General features: G+C 40.7%; 2 protein-coding genes across 4 annotated transcripts in view; one reads left to right on the forward strand and one right to left on the reverse strand.

Moving 5' to 3' along the window:
• The window catches only part of LOC135093009 (anoctamin-10-like), a 56,204-nt gene extending 51,024 nt beyond the window's left edge, over window positions 1–5,180 (reverse strand). Inside the window, exon 1 of one of the 2 annotated variants that reach the window (XM_063991854.1) lies at window positions 5,047–5,180. The gene's annotated coding sequence lies outside the window, so the exon portion shown is untranslated. Of the gene's footprint in view, window positions 1–3,671; window positions 3,769–5,046 lie in introns of those variants that run through there. The other variant, XM_063991853.1, reaches the window with a different exon arrangement.
• A 633-nt stretch (window positions 5,181–5,813) lies between these two features.
• On the forward strand, window positions 5,814–11,715 carry LOC135093010 (uncharacterized). 2 transcript variants are annotated; one of them, XM_063991855.1, is made up of 8 exons: window positions 5,814–5,954; window positions 6,370–6,565; window positions 6,940–7,066; window positions 7,353–7,558; window positions 8,080–8,215; window positions 8,897–9,693; window positions 10,281–10,413; window positions 10,800–11,715. In XM_063991855.1, the coding sequence occupies exons 2-8, from the start codon at window positions 6,408–6,410 to the stop codon at window positions 11,115–11,117; spliced, it is 1,875 nt and encodes a 624-aa protein (XP_063847925.1). In that variant the 5' UTR covers window positions 5,814–5,954; window positions 6,370–6,407; the 3' UTR covers window positions 11,118–11,715. The 2 variants fall into 2 exon arrangements, with proteins under 2 accessions (XP_063847925.1, XP_063847926.1); XM_063991856.1 differs by having other exon boundaries at window positions 10,284–10,413.

Here is an 11,715-nt window from a genome sequence, read left to right on the forward strand (position 1 = left end):
AGCAAGTTGGCGCTCATCCTGGTTTTTTTTTTCCTCCTCCTCCTCCTCCTCCTCCTCTTCCTCCTCCTCTTCCTGTCACCGCTGCTCCTTCTCCTCCTTCTTCTCATTTTCCTCATCTTTATCCTGCTTTGTCTCATTCCCCAACACTTCCATTCTCGTTTTCCTCCTCCTCCTTCTTCTTCTCTTCCTCCTCCTCCTCCTCTTCTGTTTCCTTTTTCAGCACTCCTTTTCCCTTCGTTTTCCTTTCTTTTTTTTTCCCCTTTTTCCCTTATTCTTCTTTCTAATCACCATTTTATACACAGACAGACAGACAGACAGACAGACAGACAGACAAATCTATACAGGGCCAAACAGGTGTTGAGAGAGAGAGAGAGAGAGAGAGAGAGAGAGAGAGAGAGAGAGAGAGAGAGAGAGAGAGAGAGAGAGTTATGTGAATACTTTGGAATGGATGATAAGAAATGAATAAAACGAAAGAAAAAAAAAAGAAAAGAAGGAAGAAAGGAATGAAAGATAGAAAGAATGAATGAAAATGAAAGAAGAAAGAATAAATGAAAAGAAAAGAAATGAAAAGAAAAAAAGAACGAACGAGAGAACGAAAGAAAATAAAAACAAGGAATAAATAAATAAACAAAACAAACAAACAAACAAACCACAAACTCCCCCTAAACACCTTTACCACAAAAAAAAGAGAAAAGATCAAGAAAGGAGAAATGAGAATGATAATAAATAAGATAAAATTAGAAAACGGGTCAGAATCCTCGTTTTCTTTCATACTAGGAGGGGGGGGGGGTGACTGAGGTAATCCCAGTGACCCCCTTTAGCTGTAGCAGAGGTGGATAGCAACAGAAGGCGTGGGACGGTCAAGACCAAGTATTTGTGGTACTCAAGGTAACGCTATAAATATTGCTGATTTTCATGCATTTTCGCTGTAGTCAAGTGTTGGGGTAAATATGCGGGTTTGGTGTTGCATTTAAAGTGTTGCTGTTGTTGTCGTTGTTGTTGTTTTACGTTTTTTGTTGTTTTCGTTTTCTGTATTCATGTGTGTAATGATTTTTTTTTTATCTATTTATTTGTTTTTTTTTCTATATTATTTTCGTTTTTTTTTTATTAAAGAGGTGAAGTCTTTTTTTTTTGTTGTATTTTGTGTTGTTTCTTTATTGCCTTTTATTTTCGTTTTCTGTTGCATTTGTGAGTGTAATCATGGATGCTTATTATTTTGTTTTGTTTATGCATTTTTCTCCGTTAGAAAGATGCGGTTTTCTATTCAGTCCTGTGTTCTTGTTTTTTTTCACTATTATTTTCCTTTCTTTTTCGTTTTCGTTGCATTTCTACGTGCAGTTATTAAAGTTTCCCGTTCCTGAGCATTCTTACTGTTTGTTTCCATTCCAAAGGTCCAGTTTTCTGTTACGTTCTACATTCTTCTTTCTCTCTTCCTATTTTCTACCATTGTTTTCTGATGCTTTCCTATTTGTAGCTACAGTTGTTTCTTAGTCCAGTGCGTTCTTGTTTTAGTTTCCGTTAAAAAATGTTCAGTTTTCTGTTCCGTTCTTCATTCTTTTTTTTATCGTCGTTTTCTGTTGCATTTCTACACGCGGCTATAAATATTTCATCTTCTCGTGCATTCTTCTTGTAGTTTACGTTAAAAAGCTCCAGTTTTATGTGGCATTTCTACTTGCAGCTATAAGTTTCTTCTTCTTGTGCATTCTTGTAGTTTTCATTAAAAAGGGCCTAAGTTTTCTTTTTAATTTGTATTTGTAATTGTAGGTCTTTCTTCTTCACGTTCATTTTTGTTGTTGTTCCCGTTAAAAAGGCCCAGTTTTCTGTTGCATTCTTCCTTCTCGTATCTTTACAGCATATCTATTTACTTATTCCAATACTCCATTACGATGCACAGTAATTATCGATGTTTCTCGTTCCTTGGCATTCGTATTGTAGTAATCTATATAAAAAAAAATACAGTTTCCTTGTGCATTTTAGGTGTGATCATTAAATACCCTTTTTTTTTGTGTGTGTGTCCTTTTTGTAGTTTTCCCATAAAGAAAGTCTGCCTCGTTTTCTATCTCGCACTGCATCATCTTATATAACCGTGACTATAAATATTCCTCGTCTCAATACAGTCTTAATACACCTCCTTTAAAAATAAAATAAAATAAAATAAATGCTTTTCTCCCGCATTGTACACTTTCTTTTCTTTTTTGCTTATACAGGTTTGAAAATATTACAATTATTTTATATTTTCTTCTGATATAATGAAAAAATAGACACCTTTCCCTCGCATTTCACATTTTTATTATTATTATTTAATGTATAAGTTGGTAAAGACTGCAATTTCTCTTTTTCTTCTGGCATAATAAATAAAACAAACAGATACTTTTCTCTCGTACTTAACATTCATTTTCTTTCATTTTTTTCCATATAATCACGTCAAGGTTGCAATTTCTTTCCTTCCTTTCTTTCCTCGCTAAGACAGACTGACAAAAATGGGAACAAAAGGAAGTGACGTCATAGGAGACCATCCCTATGCATAAATATATATTGGAAAGCTGTCAGGGAACGGCTGCAGCCTTCACCAACCCCCGCGGATTGTAAATACCCTCCTAAACCTCTCTCTCTCTCTCTCTCTCTCTCTCTCTCTCTCTCTCTCTCTCTCTCTCTCTCTCTCTCTCTGCTTCCCTCCTTTCCTTATCTTTCTCTCTTCATTTGTTTTCTCCACTTCTACGTTTTTTTTTCTTTCTCTCTCTTTATTCTTAGTGTGTGTGTGTGTGTGTGTGTGTGTGTGTGTGTGTGTGTGTGTGTGTGTGTGTGTGTGTGTGTGTTCCTCTCCCGAGTTACTTTTGCATTTTCCTTTATTCATCTAGTTATTTTATTTTTTTTTTTTTTCTTTTACTTTGCCCCGTATTCTCAAACACTTCTTTCTCTCGGAATAACTACTTCCAGAGGCGACAGACACGGAAAGTTGGGTTATCAAGAGTAATTTCCTCATTGTTGGTGCAGAATCCTTGTTAACTTATCACTAGGATCATAAAAAAAAAAAAAAACTCTTGAAAACCCTAAGAAATTTCACTATACCCTGCTAAGCCAAAGTAACTTTCCTTATGTCATAGCAACTTTCACGAGATCCTGTTGAAAATCATGAAAACACTCTAACACTCTTGAAAATCCTTATAGCTTCCACTACGCCCTGTTGAACTACCACTACAACCACGAAAAAGCACTCTTGAAAACCCCCAATCATTTCTACTGGTTTCGAATGCGGCAGAGACAGGACGCAGATATGTTTGAAAAATACGAAATGAGTTTGCTAATATTTCTAATTAAATCCGGCTGAAATTCGATATAACTTTTTTTTTCAACCCCTCCCCGAACAGACGGACAGACAGACGGACACAGACGGCTATGGTACCTTCAGCAGACGTGGTATTATCAGTACAAATATTATTGCAGGAAACAAGTAGATGAAGACACAGGGGCAAAGAAAATACAGGTGCAGTCTTTCCCTACCGTCAGCAGAAGACCGTCAGGAAGAAGAACAAGACCAACCAGATCCACACACTTAACAAACTCAACAAGAGAAAGAAACATAAAAAAAATTCCACCCTTTTTCTCCTCTTTTCTCTCCTTTATATTTCCTTCGTTTAATTTTCTGGGTCGGGTTATCCTGCGGCACTTACGCGGGGAGGAGTTTGCCTCTCTCCAGCTCCCCTCACTGTGTCGGGGTTCAAGGTGTGTGCCGGTGGTGTCTCGACCCTCCGCCGCTTTGCTAGAAATAACTTCCCCCTTTTGCCTTTACGAGAAACCTGTTCCGAAGAGGCGAACAGGTGCCGCGCGTTCTCTGTCTCGCCTCACTCACAGAAAACGTGGGCAACTAACAGGGGGAGCGTATGAATTTTTGTTTTTATGGTGGTTCTGCCTATACGCAGTAATTCAGTGGCTTCTCTTTAGCCCTGATGTAATGTTATGAGTGCGAAATTCATCAGGCTTGGTTAACTTTTATTGCCATCTAGATTATTTATGTGTAAGTTGTTCAAAAAGGTTGATCTTCACCTCAATTCTTAACCAATCCATATATTTTTATCTTTCTCTTGTAATGACAAACATAATAAAGTGTTTGAAGTATTTAACCATCAGCTAGAAGATAGTCACGTGATAAAAAGGCCTTTCAAAACAGCCCGATTTATTTCATTTATTACGCCTACAGAGACAAGCTTGCACCTACTTACTGCCATTCTTAATACTTATAAATGCCAATAACCGTATATCATTTCATCAACTTGCCTTAAATTCTACTGAGTACACGGCTACGCGCACTTAGAGGCCTGGGTTTGTTGTTCCTGCTCAGCTTCCTCACATAACATACAAGTGCATTCATAGTGAGGATATCGCCTTCCTCACAGCCTCCAGTCAGTCACGCCCATGGGTTCGTAATTGGTACCTGCTGACTCGCATTCTTAAATATTCGTACCTTCATCAAACAACTTTCAAAGGTCATTGGGGTTTTCTCCGCTAGTGTTCTAGAATCCTAATTAGTGCTTACAGTTTGGGGCTCATAAGGATTAAAGGTTCGTTACATTTTCGCGTCCCTAACAACTTAAAGGCTTGAATTAGTCAGTCACTTGTCCTGCCACTGGTGTTATGAAATTTGAAACTTACACCATATTTATTTAGCCCAAGAAGAAACTAGAAGTGGAAAGGATGAACACTATTTTATGCATTACCTGCTCTAATGAACGCAACGAGGCTAACTGATTGACTAAGCACAACACAATGCCACTTAATATTCACAAATGTTTTGCTTTCTCATTACGACTGTTTTCAAAGGCCACAGAGATTAATAGACGGGTTCTCAAGAGTGTTTCTCATGATAACAATGTAGAAATCTTGTTAATCTGTCACTGGAACCATTAAAACATCTTTGAAACTCGTGTCACCTCAAATACAGCTTACTGAAAGAAATGAAGGTAGAAAATATGGTCGACAGCAAGACAAGGAAAACCAATACATTACTTCAATTATCACCTTTCACACAGCATGACAGGTTTAACTCACCCTAGCAGATTGATTCTCTGAAGCCCCGCACACCTGCACCTCACACCTTGTAACGAGGCACTTAATACCTTGCGTGTAATCTTCACTTTTCGAAACAAACACTGATTCTCATCCGCTTGTCTCGTCCGTTTTCTTTATCGGTGACTTCATCTACCATCAAATAATTTGTTTTTCTCTTTTGTTTACCTGATCCAATTTTTTTTTTTTTTATAACATCAAAATTTTCCTTTTCTTTCAGTACCTCAGTCTTACTTTACGGCTTTCATCATCATATTCAAAAGTGTTCTTAATTTATCCTTAAATGTATCTTGCCTTAAAACCTATAAGCTATACGATTACCTTTCATTAAATATACCATCGACACATTTTCCCTTGCTTAGTCTTTCATTTTCGTCAACTAAAATTATGCACCATGTGATGTAATGTGCAGCAATGCCAAAATATCCTAGCCGTTCCATACGAATCGGACGCAGTATTTTACAAGGCAGTTGAAAATATATCCTCATTTAGCTCTTATTACGGTATCTACATGAATTCCTTGAACCTACATGGACATAATAGACCTAAAACATAACATAAGATAAAACCAACACTAACAACCTTAGATAACCTACCAAATAAGCAAAACAAAGAAAAAAAAACATTATTTACTCTTATTTCTACATTATCACCTTAACTACCTAAACTACCAGACTATATACTAATAAAATGCACCTCAAATTAAGCATGACAACCCTATTCAAGCCCAAAAACACGAAATAATGAGGAAAACAGCAAAATCAGGACGTGGACCAAGACAGCCTATTTAGTACAAGTTGTATACAAGACCGACTGAGAGGCAGAAACAGAAGGGGAAAAAGTAAAGAGTGATTATCTCCCTCCTTTCTTCACCATTTACACCCACACAGGTAAATATCTCGAGAATTTAAGGTGTGTGGGCGTGTGAAGGCGACGAAGAGTATGTGGGAGTGTGACAGAGCGTGGGGCGGGAAGCGGAAGGAAGAGAGAGAGAGAGAGAGATAGGTAGGGAGAGGTATGGTGTGTTTGGTTTTGCTATCGTAACTTTATCTTAGGAATGAAAGTAGAGGAGAAAAATGGAGAGGAAGATAGAAAGAGATGAGGAGGAGAGGAAGAGAAAATGGTGGATAGAGAGAGAGATTAGTCTTATCTTTATTTCAACTTTATCTTAATGAATGGTGAGAGAGAGAGAGAGAGAGAGAGAGATGATGATAATAGGAAGAAGAGAAACTATTAAATATATCCTTTCAATTCAAAAATATAGTTAGTTTCAATTTTCACAACCCTAACCTAACACAACCGCAGCATCCATCACTCGTCATGCACTGAATCACTGGTAAGCCATGAGCTCCACGAATCACAAGCCAGCCCCCATAGTCCCCTCCACCACCACCACCACCGCCCCGTCCTGCCACCAGCCCTCCTGCCTCACCACCCTCGCCGCCCGGGCCGTGGCCAGATGCCTCACTTTTGAAGATTATGAGGACTGTTGCCACTACAGGTGTGTTTGTAGGGCCACACACGCACATACACACTTACAGATAGATAGATAAATGCGCACACACACACACACACACAGATAGATATATAGATAGATAGATTGATAGATAGATACATAGACACATAAGTAAGTACATAGATTCATGTATACATAAATAGATAGGTAGATAATAAATAAATAAATAGATAGATAGATAGATAGATAGATAGATAGATTCATAGATACAGTTTTAAAGATAAATATGACAAATTAACTTCAAGAGACAAGGCATTAACACACACACACACACACACACACACACACACACACACACACACACACACACACACACACACACACACACACACACACACTACCTTTGTGGCTATCTGCAGGTGGGATCCCGTTAACATTTGGCAATATGAGATCCCCCACAAGAAGAAGAAGGGGAAGAAGGCGTCTGAGAGAAGCCAGATGTTTACCGTCAACGAGGCTGCCATCCCGCCCCCCACGCCGGCCTGGGTGAGTCCTGTGGGGGTTAGGAGAGGGGGGGTTAATATTCAGTATATTGTCTTAAGTTTTTTGGTAAGTGACAATTTCCTATTTCACGGTTAATTTTGTTTTGTTATCTTTTGGTTCGTCTGGTTATTTATTTATTTATTTATTTATATGCTGTATCTTCTTAATTTTTTGGGTAACATTTATCTTGTTATTTTTTATTTATTTATTTATTTTTTTACAACATGACATCCTCCAACTGCATGTCTTCAATCTCCAAACCTAACCTAACATCCATGGCCCAACACAGCAAGAGATCAGGCAGTTCCGGGACTGGTGGTGGCACACGGGGGCACTGGGCAGCATGGACTCGGTGCTGCGGGGCAAAATCCTGTCCGCCTTTGAGCAGCTGAGTTGGATGGCCAGGACTGAGGAGGAGTTCATTCTGTTTCTGCTTCTTCGGATCTGTATTGAGACCAAGATTGAGCTGGGCTGCTCCCCCTTCGAGATAGAGAGGTGAGCTGGAGAGAGAGAGGGGGAGGGAAGCTGTAGAGGTGGTGAGCAGGGTGCCTCTGTGTCTTCTAATGGTGTCTGGTAGTCTTGAAAGAGTTTGTTATACCCAGAATTCAGTTGACAGAAGTTCGTTAAAAAGGGTTTGCTGTATTTTGCTTTTAAAAGATACCAAGTTACTAGAAAATACTTTATATCAATATTCTTCTACTTTTTGTAATTTAATCAACTGTAATTGTAGAAGAAAGGTTTTAATCACGAAATTAAATTTTTTTTTTTTTTACTACTTGTTATTCTCATTGTTCTTGTTCTTCTTGGCCTTCTTTTTCTTGTTCTTACTGTTCTTTTTCTTCTTTTCTTGTTCTTGCTATTCCTCTTGTTTTTCTTTTCTTGTTATTCTTGTTTTTCTTATTCTTATTTTTATTTTTATTCTTATTCTTATTCTTTTCTTTTACTACTGCTACTTGCTTCCCAGTCCTTCCCTTCCGTCACCACCACCACCACCACAACACACTCCCTCCCCGCAGTGAGTGGTGTGCAGACCTGGCCCAGATCCTCACCCAGCTGGGCCCCTTCCCACTGCTCAAGTTGTACGTTACCCATGAATCTCTGGGCCTCAAGCCTCTACTCATTAGCCTTGTTCAGCAGTCACCCCACCTGCAGGTATAAAGGGTTGACAGGGGCTTATTTGTATCTGTGCGTGTGTGTTTATGGGTGTTTGTGTCATGTACAGGTGTTTTGGGTGTTAACAGGTGTTTTTTTTTTTTTTTACTGGTGTTTTTTTATGTATTGTTTGTTTTATTTTGTTTTATTTATGAGGGTTGATTTGTGTGTGTGTGTGTTTGTCTATGGGTGTTTGTGTCACGTACAGGTGTTTAGGGTGTTTACAGGTGTTTTATAATTTACTGGTGTTTTTTTTTTTTTATGTATAGTTGTTTGTTTCATCTACAGGTGTGGGGAGTGTCTACAGGTGTTAATTGTTTTGTACAGGTACAGGATTGTCTATAAGCATTTTGTCTTTTGATCTACAGGTGTTAGTTTCTCTCTTTCTCTCTCCCCCTCCCTCCATCTTTTATCTCAAGACAATTCTCTAGCTTTCAACTCTAAACAATCCTTAAAGCTCATTTCTTTTAGGGACTAAGCACCTCAGTGGACCTTTTTTGATAATTTTTCGTCGCCTTTGGCCAGTCTCCATTGTACATAAACAAGAAAAATTCAATGAATATCTCTTTCACTCCAAACACAACCTGACGTTCTACATTTATCTCCCCTTTCCAAACCAAACCTAACATTCTGTCCATCATTCTATTTTTCCATCAATCTCCATCGTCTTCACCTTGTCAGGTGCTGTACGTGAACCAGTGGGCCCTGAGCAACGACTTCATGACAGCGCTGGGGAGTCACTGTCGCCTGCTCACTGAGTTCTCCATTCCCTATATGCAACCCCAAGTGTTCATGAGCGACGAGGCCCTGTTTGCCTGCTTCTTTGACGGCATGAGCAGCGAGGAGGTGCTGGAGTGCTGCAGGGAGGGTAACAAGGCCCCTCTCTCATTCTCCCGGCTCAAAATGGTGGATATACTTTACTGGAAACAGACACAGAGGTTCATACAGATGCTGGCGTGCTTCTACCCCAACGTCAGACTGAGGGACCTGGAGATAAACTTCTTCGAGGGGGAGCAGAAGGGCATAGCAAGTCCCTTCCTGGAGGTCGGGGCGCGGGTGCCGGCCATGGGCGCCACCTTCAGCCTCACCGACACGTCCCTGGAGAAGCTGTCCGGTCTGGTGAAACACGCTCCGTACCTCAGAGAATTGCGTGTGCACGTGGACGGCGGGGTGGACAGACTCACGACAGACCCAGAGACACGCATGCAGGAGGCTGGAGTGAAACTGGACAAGCTGGTGGGTCAGTTAACAGCCTTCGAGTCCCTGGCTGTCCGCACCGACTCCCTGACTGGGGCGGTGAGTGCCTTTGAGCCAGCGCTGCTTGTGAGGGGGGAGTGCATCACCAGCCTCCACCTGTGTTGCGAGAGGACCATGATGGAATCCAATGCGGTGTACCAGATGGTGAACCTCTGCCCCCGCCTGTGTGTGCTGGTGCTCACCCTGCCCCTGGGGAAGAAAGATGCCTCCTCCAGCTGCAGGTGAGGTGGGGGAGGCAAGGGGGGGGGTGACTAGTGCTCAGGGTTCTTATATTTCATACTTTTAAAATTTCACTATAGTAGTTCTCCTAACCTAGCATAACCTAACCTAGTCTAACTTATCTTAACTTAACCTAACCTAACTTATCGTAGCCAAACAGGACCTAGCCTTAACCTAATCCCAACCTGTTCCAGTCTAATGTAACCTATTGCAAGCTAATGTATCCTGTCATAGCCTAAGTTAATCAAGCTTAATCTAACATAACTTATCCCATATGTCATTCCTCCACTCAAGCAAACTCCACATATCAAAATTCCATCAAATTCCATTCCTGATCTCCCCTCAGCAACAAATTCTCCAGTCTTAACCTAACCTAACCTAAGCTAACTTAACCTAACCTAACCTAAGCTAACTTAACCTACCACCCCTCTATCATTTCTCATCTAACTTAACTTAACCACAAAAAATTCTCACCTAACCTAACCTAACTACAAAAATTCTCACCTAACCTAACTACAAAAATTTTCACCTAACCTATCCTAACTACAATAATTTCTCACTTAACCTAACCTAACTCTACCCTCCCCAGCAGGACAATGCTGCAGCCTTGCCACACCCTGCACACCCTGGCCGTCCTGAACAGCGGGTGGGCGTCCCTGCCGGAGGACCCCTGCCCCCTGAAGATCATGCACCACATCCTGGAGGCCGCGCACAACCTCAAGGTAGGTGCTGGGGCCTCCTGTGTTTGCCTCGGTTCACTTCACACAGATGGTCTCTCCTTTTGTAGTTGTGTTTAGTTGTTTTTACTGACAGTTTCTTGTATGGTAGTGATGATTGGTGTGTCAGGAAGGCTGTTTTTTCATCTATGGCCTCTTATTATCTTGTTTCCTCTCCTTTTCCTCTACAATCCCATCCTCTCCTTTATTCTTACATACTCTTTTCCTTCTCCCACACACTGACCATCTCACTTCCTTGCAGACTCTGGTCCTCTCCTGCACTGTAGCTAAACTCTCCCTCCTCCTCCACTCCTCTCTACTCCTCTTCTTCCTCTAGACCCTCACATTGCCCTGTCTACCAAGCCCCACACTGACCACCTCCCTCCTTGCAGACCTTGGGCCTCTCCTGCACCATGGCGATGAAAGACGACCTCTCAACCCTCGCATCAGACTCCCTCCGTTCCTTGCACCTCCAGTTCACCACCCAGCCTGGGACGCCCTCAGAGCTTGCCACCTTTCTCAACCCCCTCGTCCCAAACTTCCCTCACCTCCGCACTCTCTCCCTGGACGAGAAGTTTGCCCAGTTCCCCCTTGAGGCACTTGCTCCCCTGCTAAGGACAGGGATTAATGTGACAAAGTGGGTGCCCGAGTTTCTCCACCCTGCCAAGTGGGAGTTTCCAAGTGAATCTGTTAATATTTTTAGTTTTTAAGTGTGTGTTTGTGTTTGTGTGTGTGTGTGTTTGTTTGTTTGTTTAGATTTGTTTGTTTGTTTGTATGTTGTTATTTGGTTTTATGAGTGAGTGTGTGTGTATGTGAAAAAAAAAGTGACTATGTTTGTGTGTGTTTGAAAGAGTGTGACTATATTTGTGTGTGTGTGTGTGTGTGTGTGTGTGCAGGAGTTATGTTATGTTTTGTCAGTCAGTCAGTCAGTCAGTCAATTAATCAGCTTCCTGGTGCCATCATGAAAAGTCTGTCCCAAGAAAAAGTAATAATAAAGAAAAACAAAAAAATATTGAATTATAGATGGGAAAGAGAGAGAGAGAGAGAGAGAGAGAGAGAGAGAGAGAGAGAGAGAGAGAATGAAAGATAAACAGGGCTTTATTCGAGAAAATAGTGAGGAAAGGAAAAAATAAGATAGAAACTTGGGGGGGGAGAGAGAGAGAGAGAGAGAGAGAGAGAGATATAAGACAAGTATAGAAAGGAGAGAAAGAGAGAGAAGATAAATGAAGACAAGGAGGGAGGAGAAAAAAAATAATCATAGAGACAGAAAAGAAAAACAGTAATGATTTTGAGACAGAAGGAATACGA

Source organism: Scylla paramamosain, chromosome 41 (genome assembly GCF_035594125.1).
Source record: "Scylla paramamosain isolate STU-SP2022 chromosome 41, ASM3559412v1, whole genome shotgun sequence".
Lineage (NCBI taxonomy): Eukaryota > Metazoa > Arthropoda > Malacostraca > Decapoda > Portunidae > Scylla > Scylla paramamosain.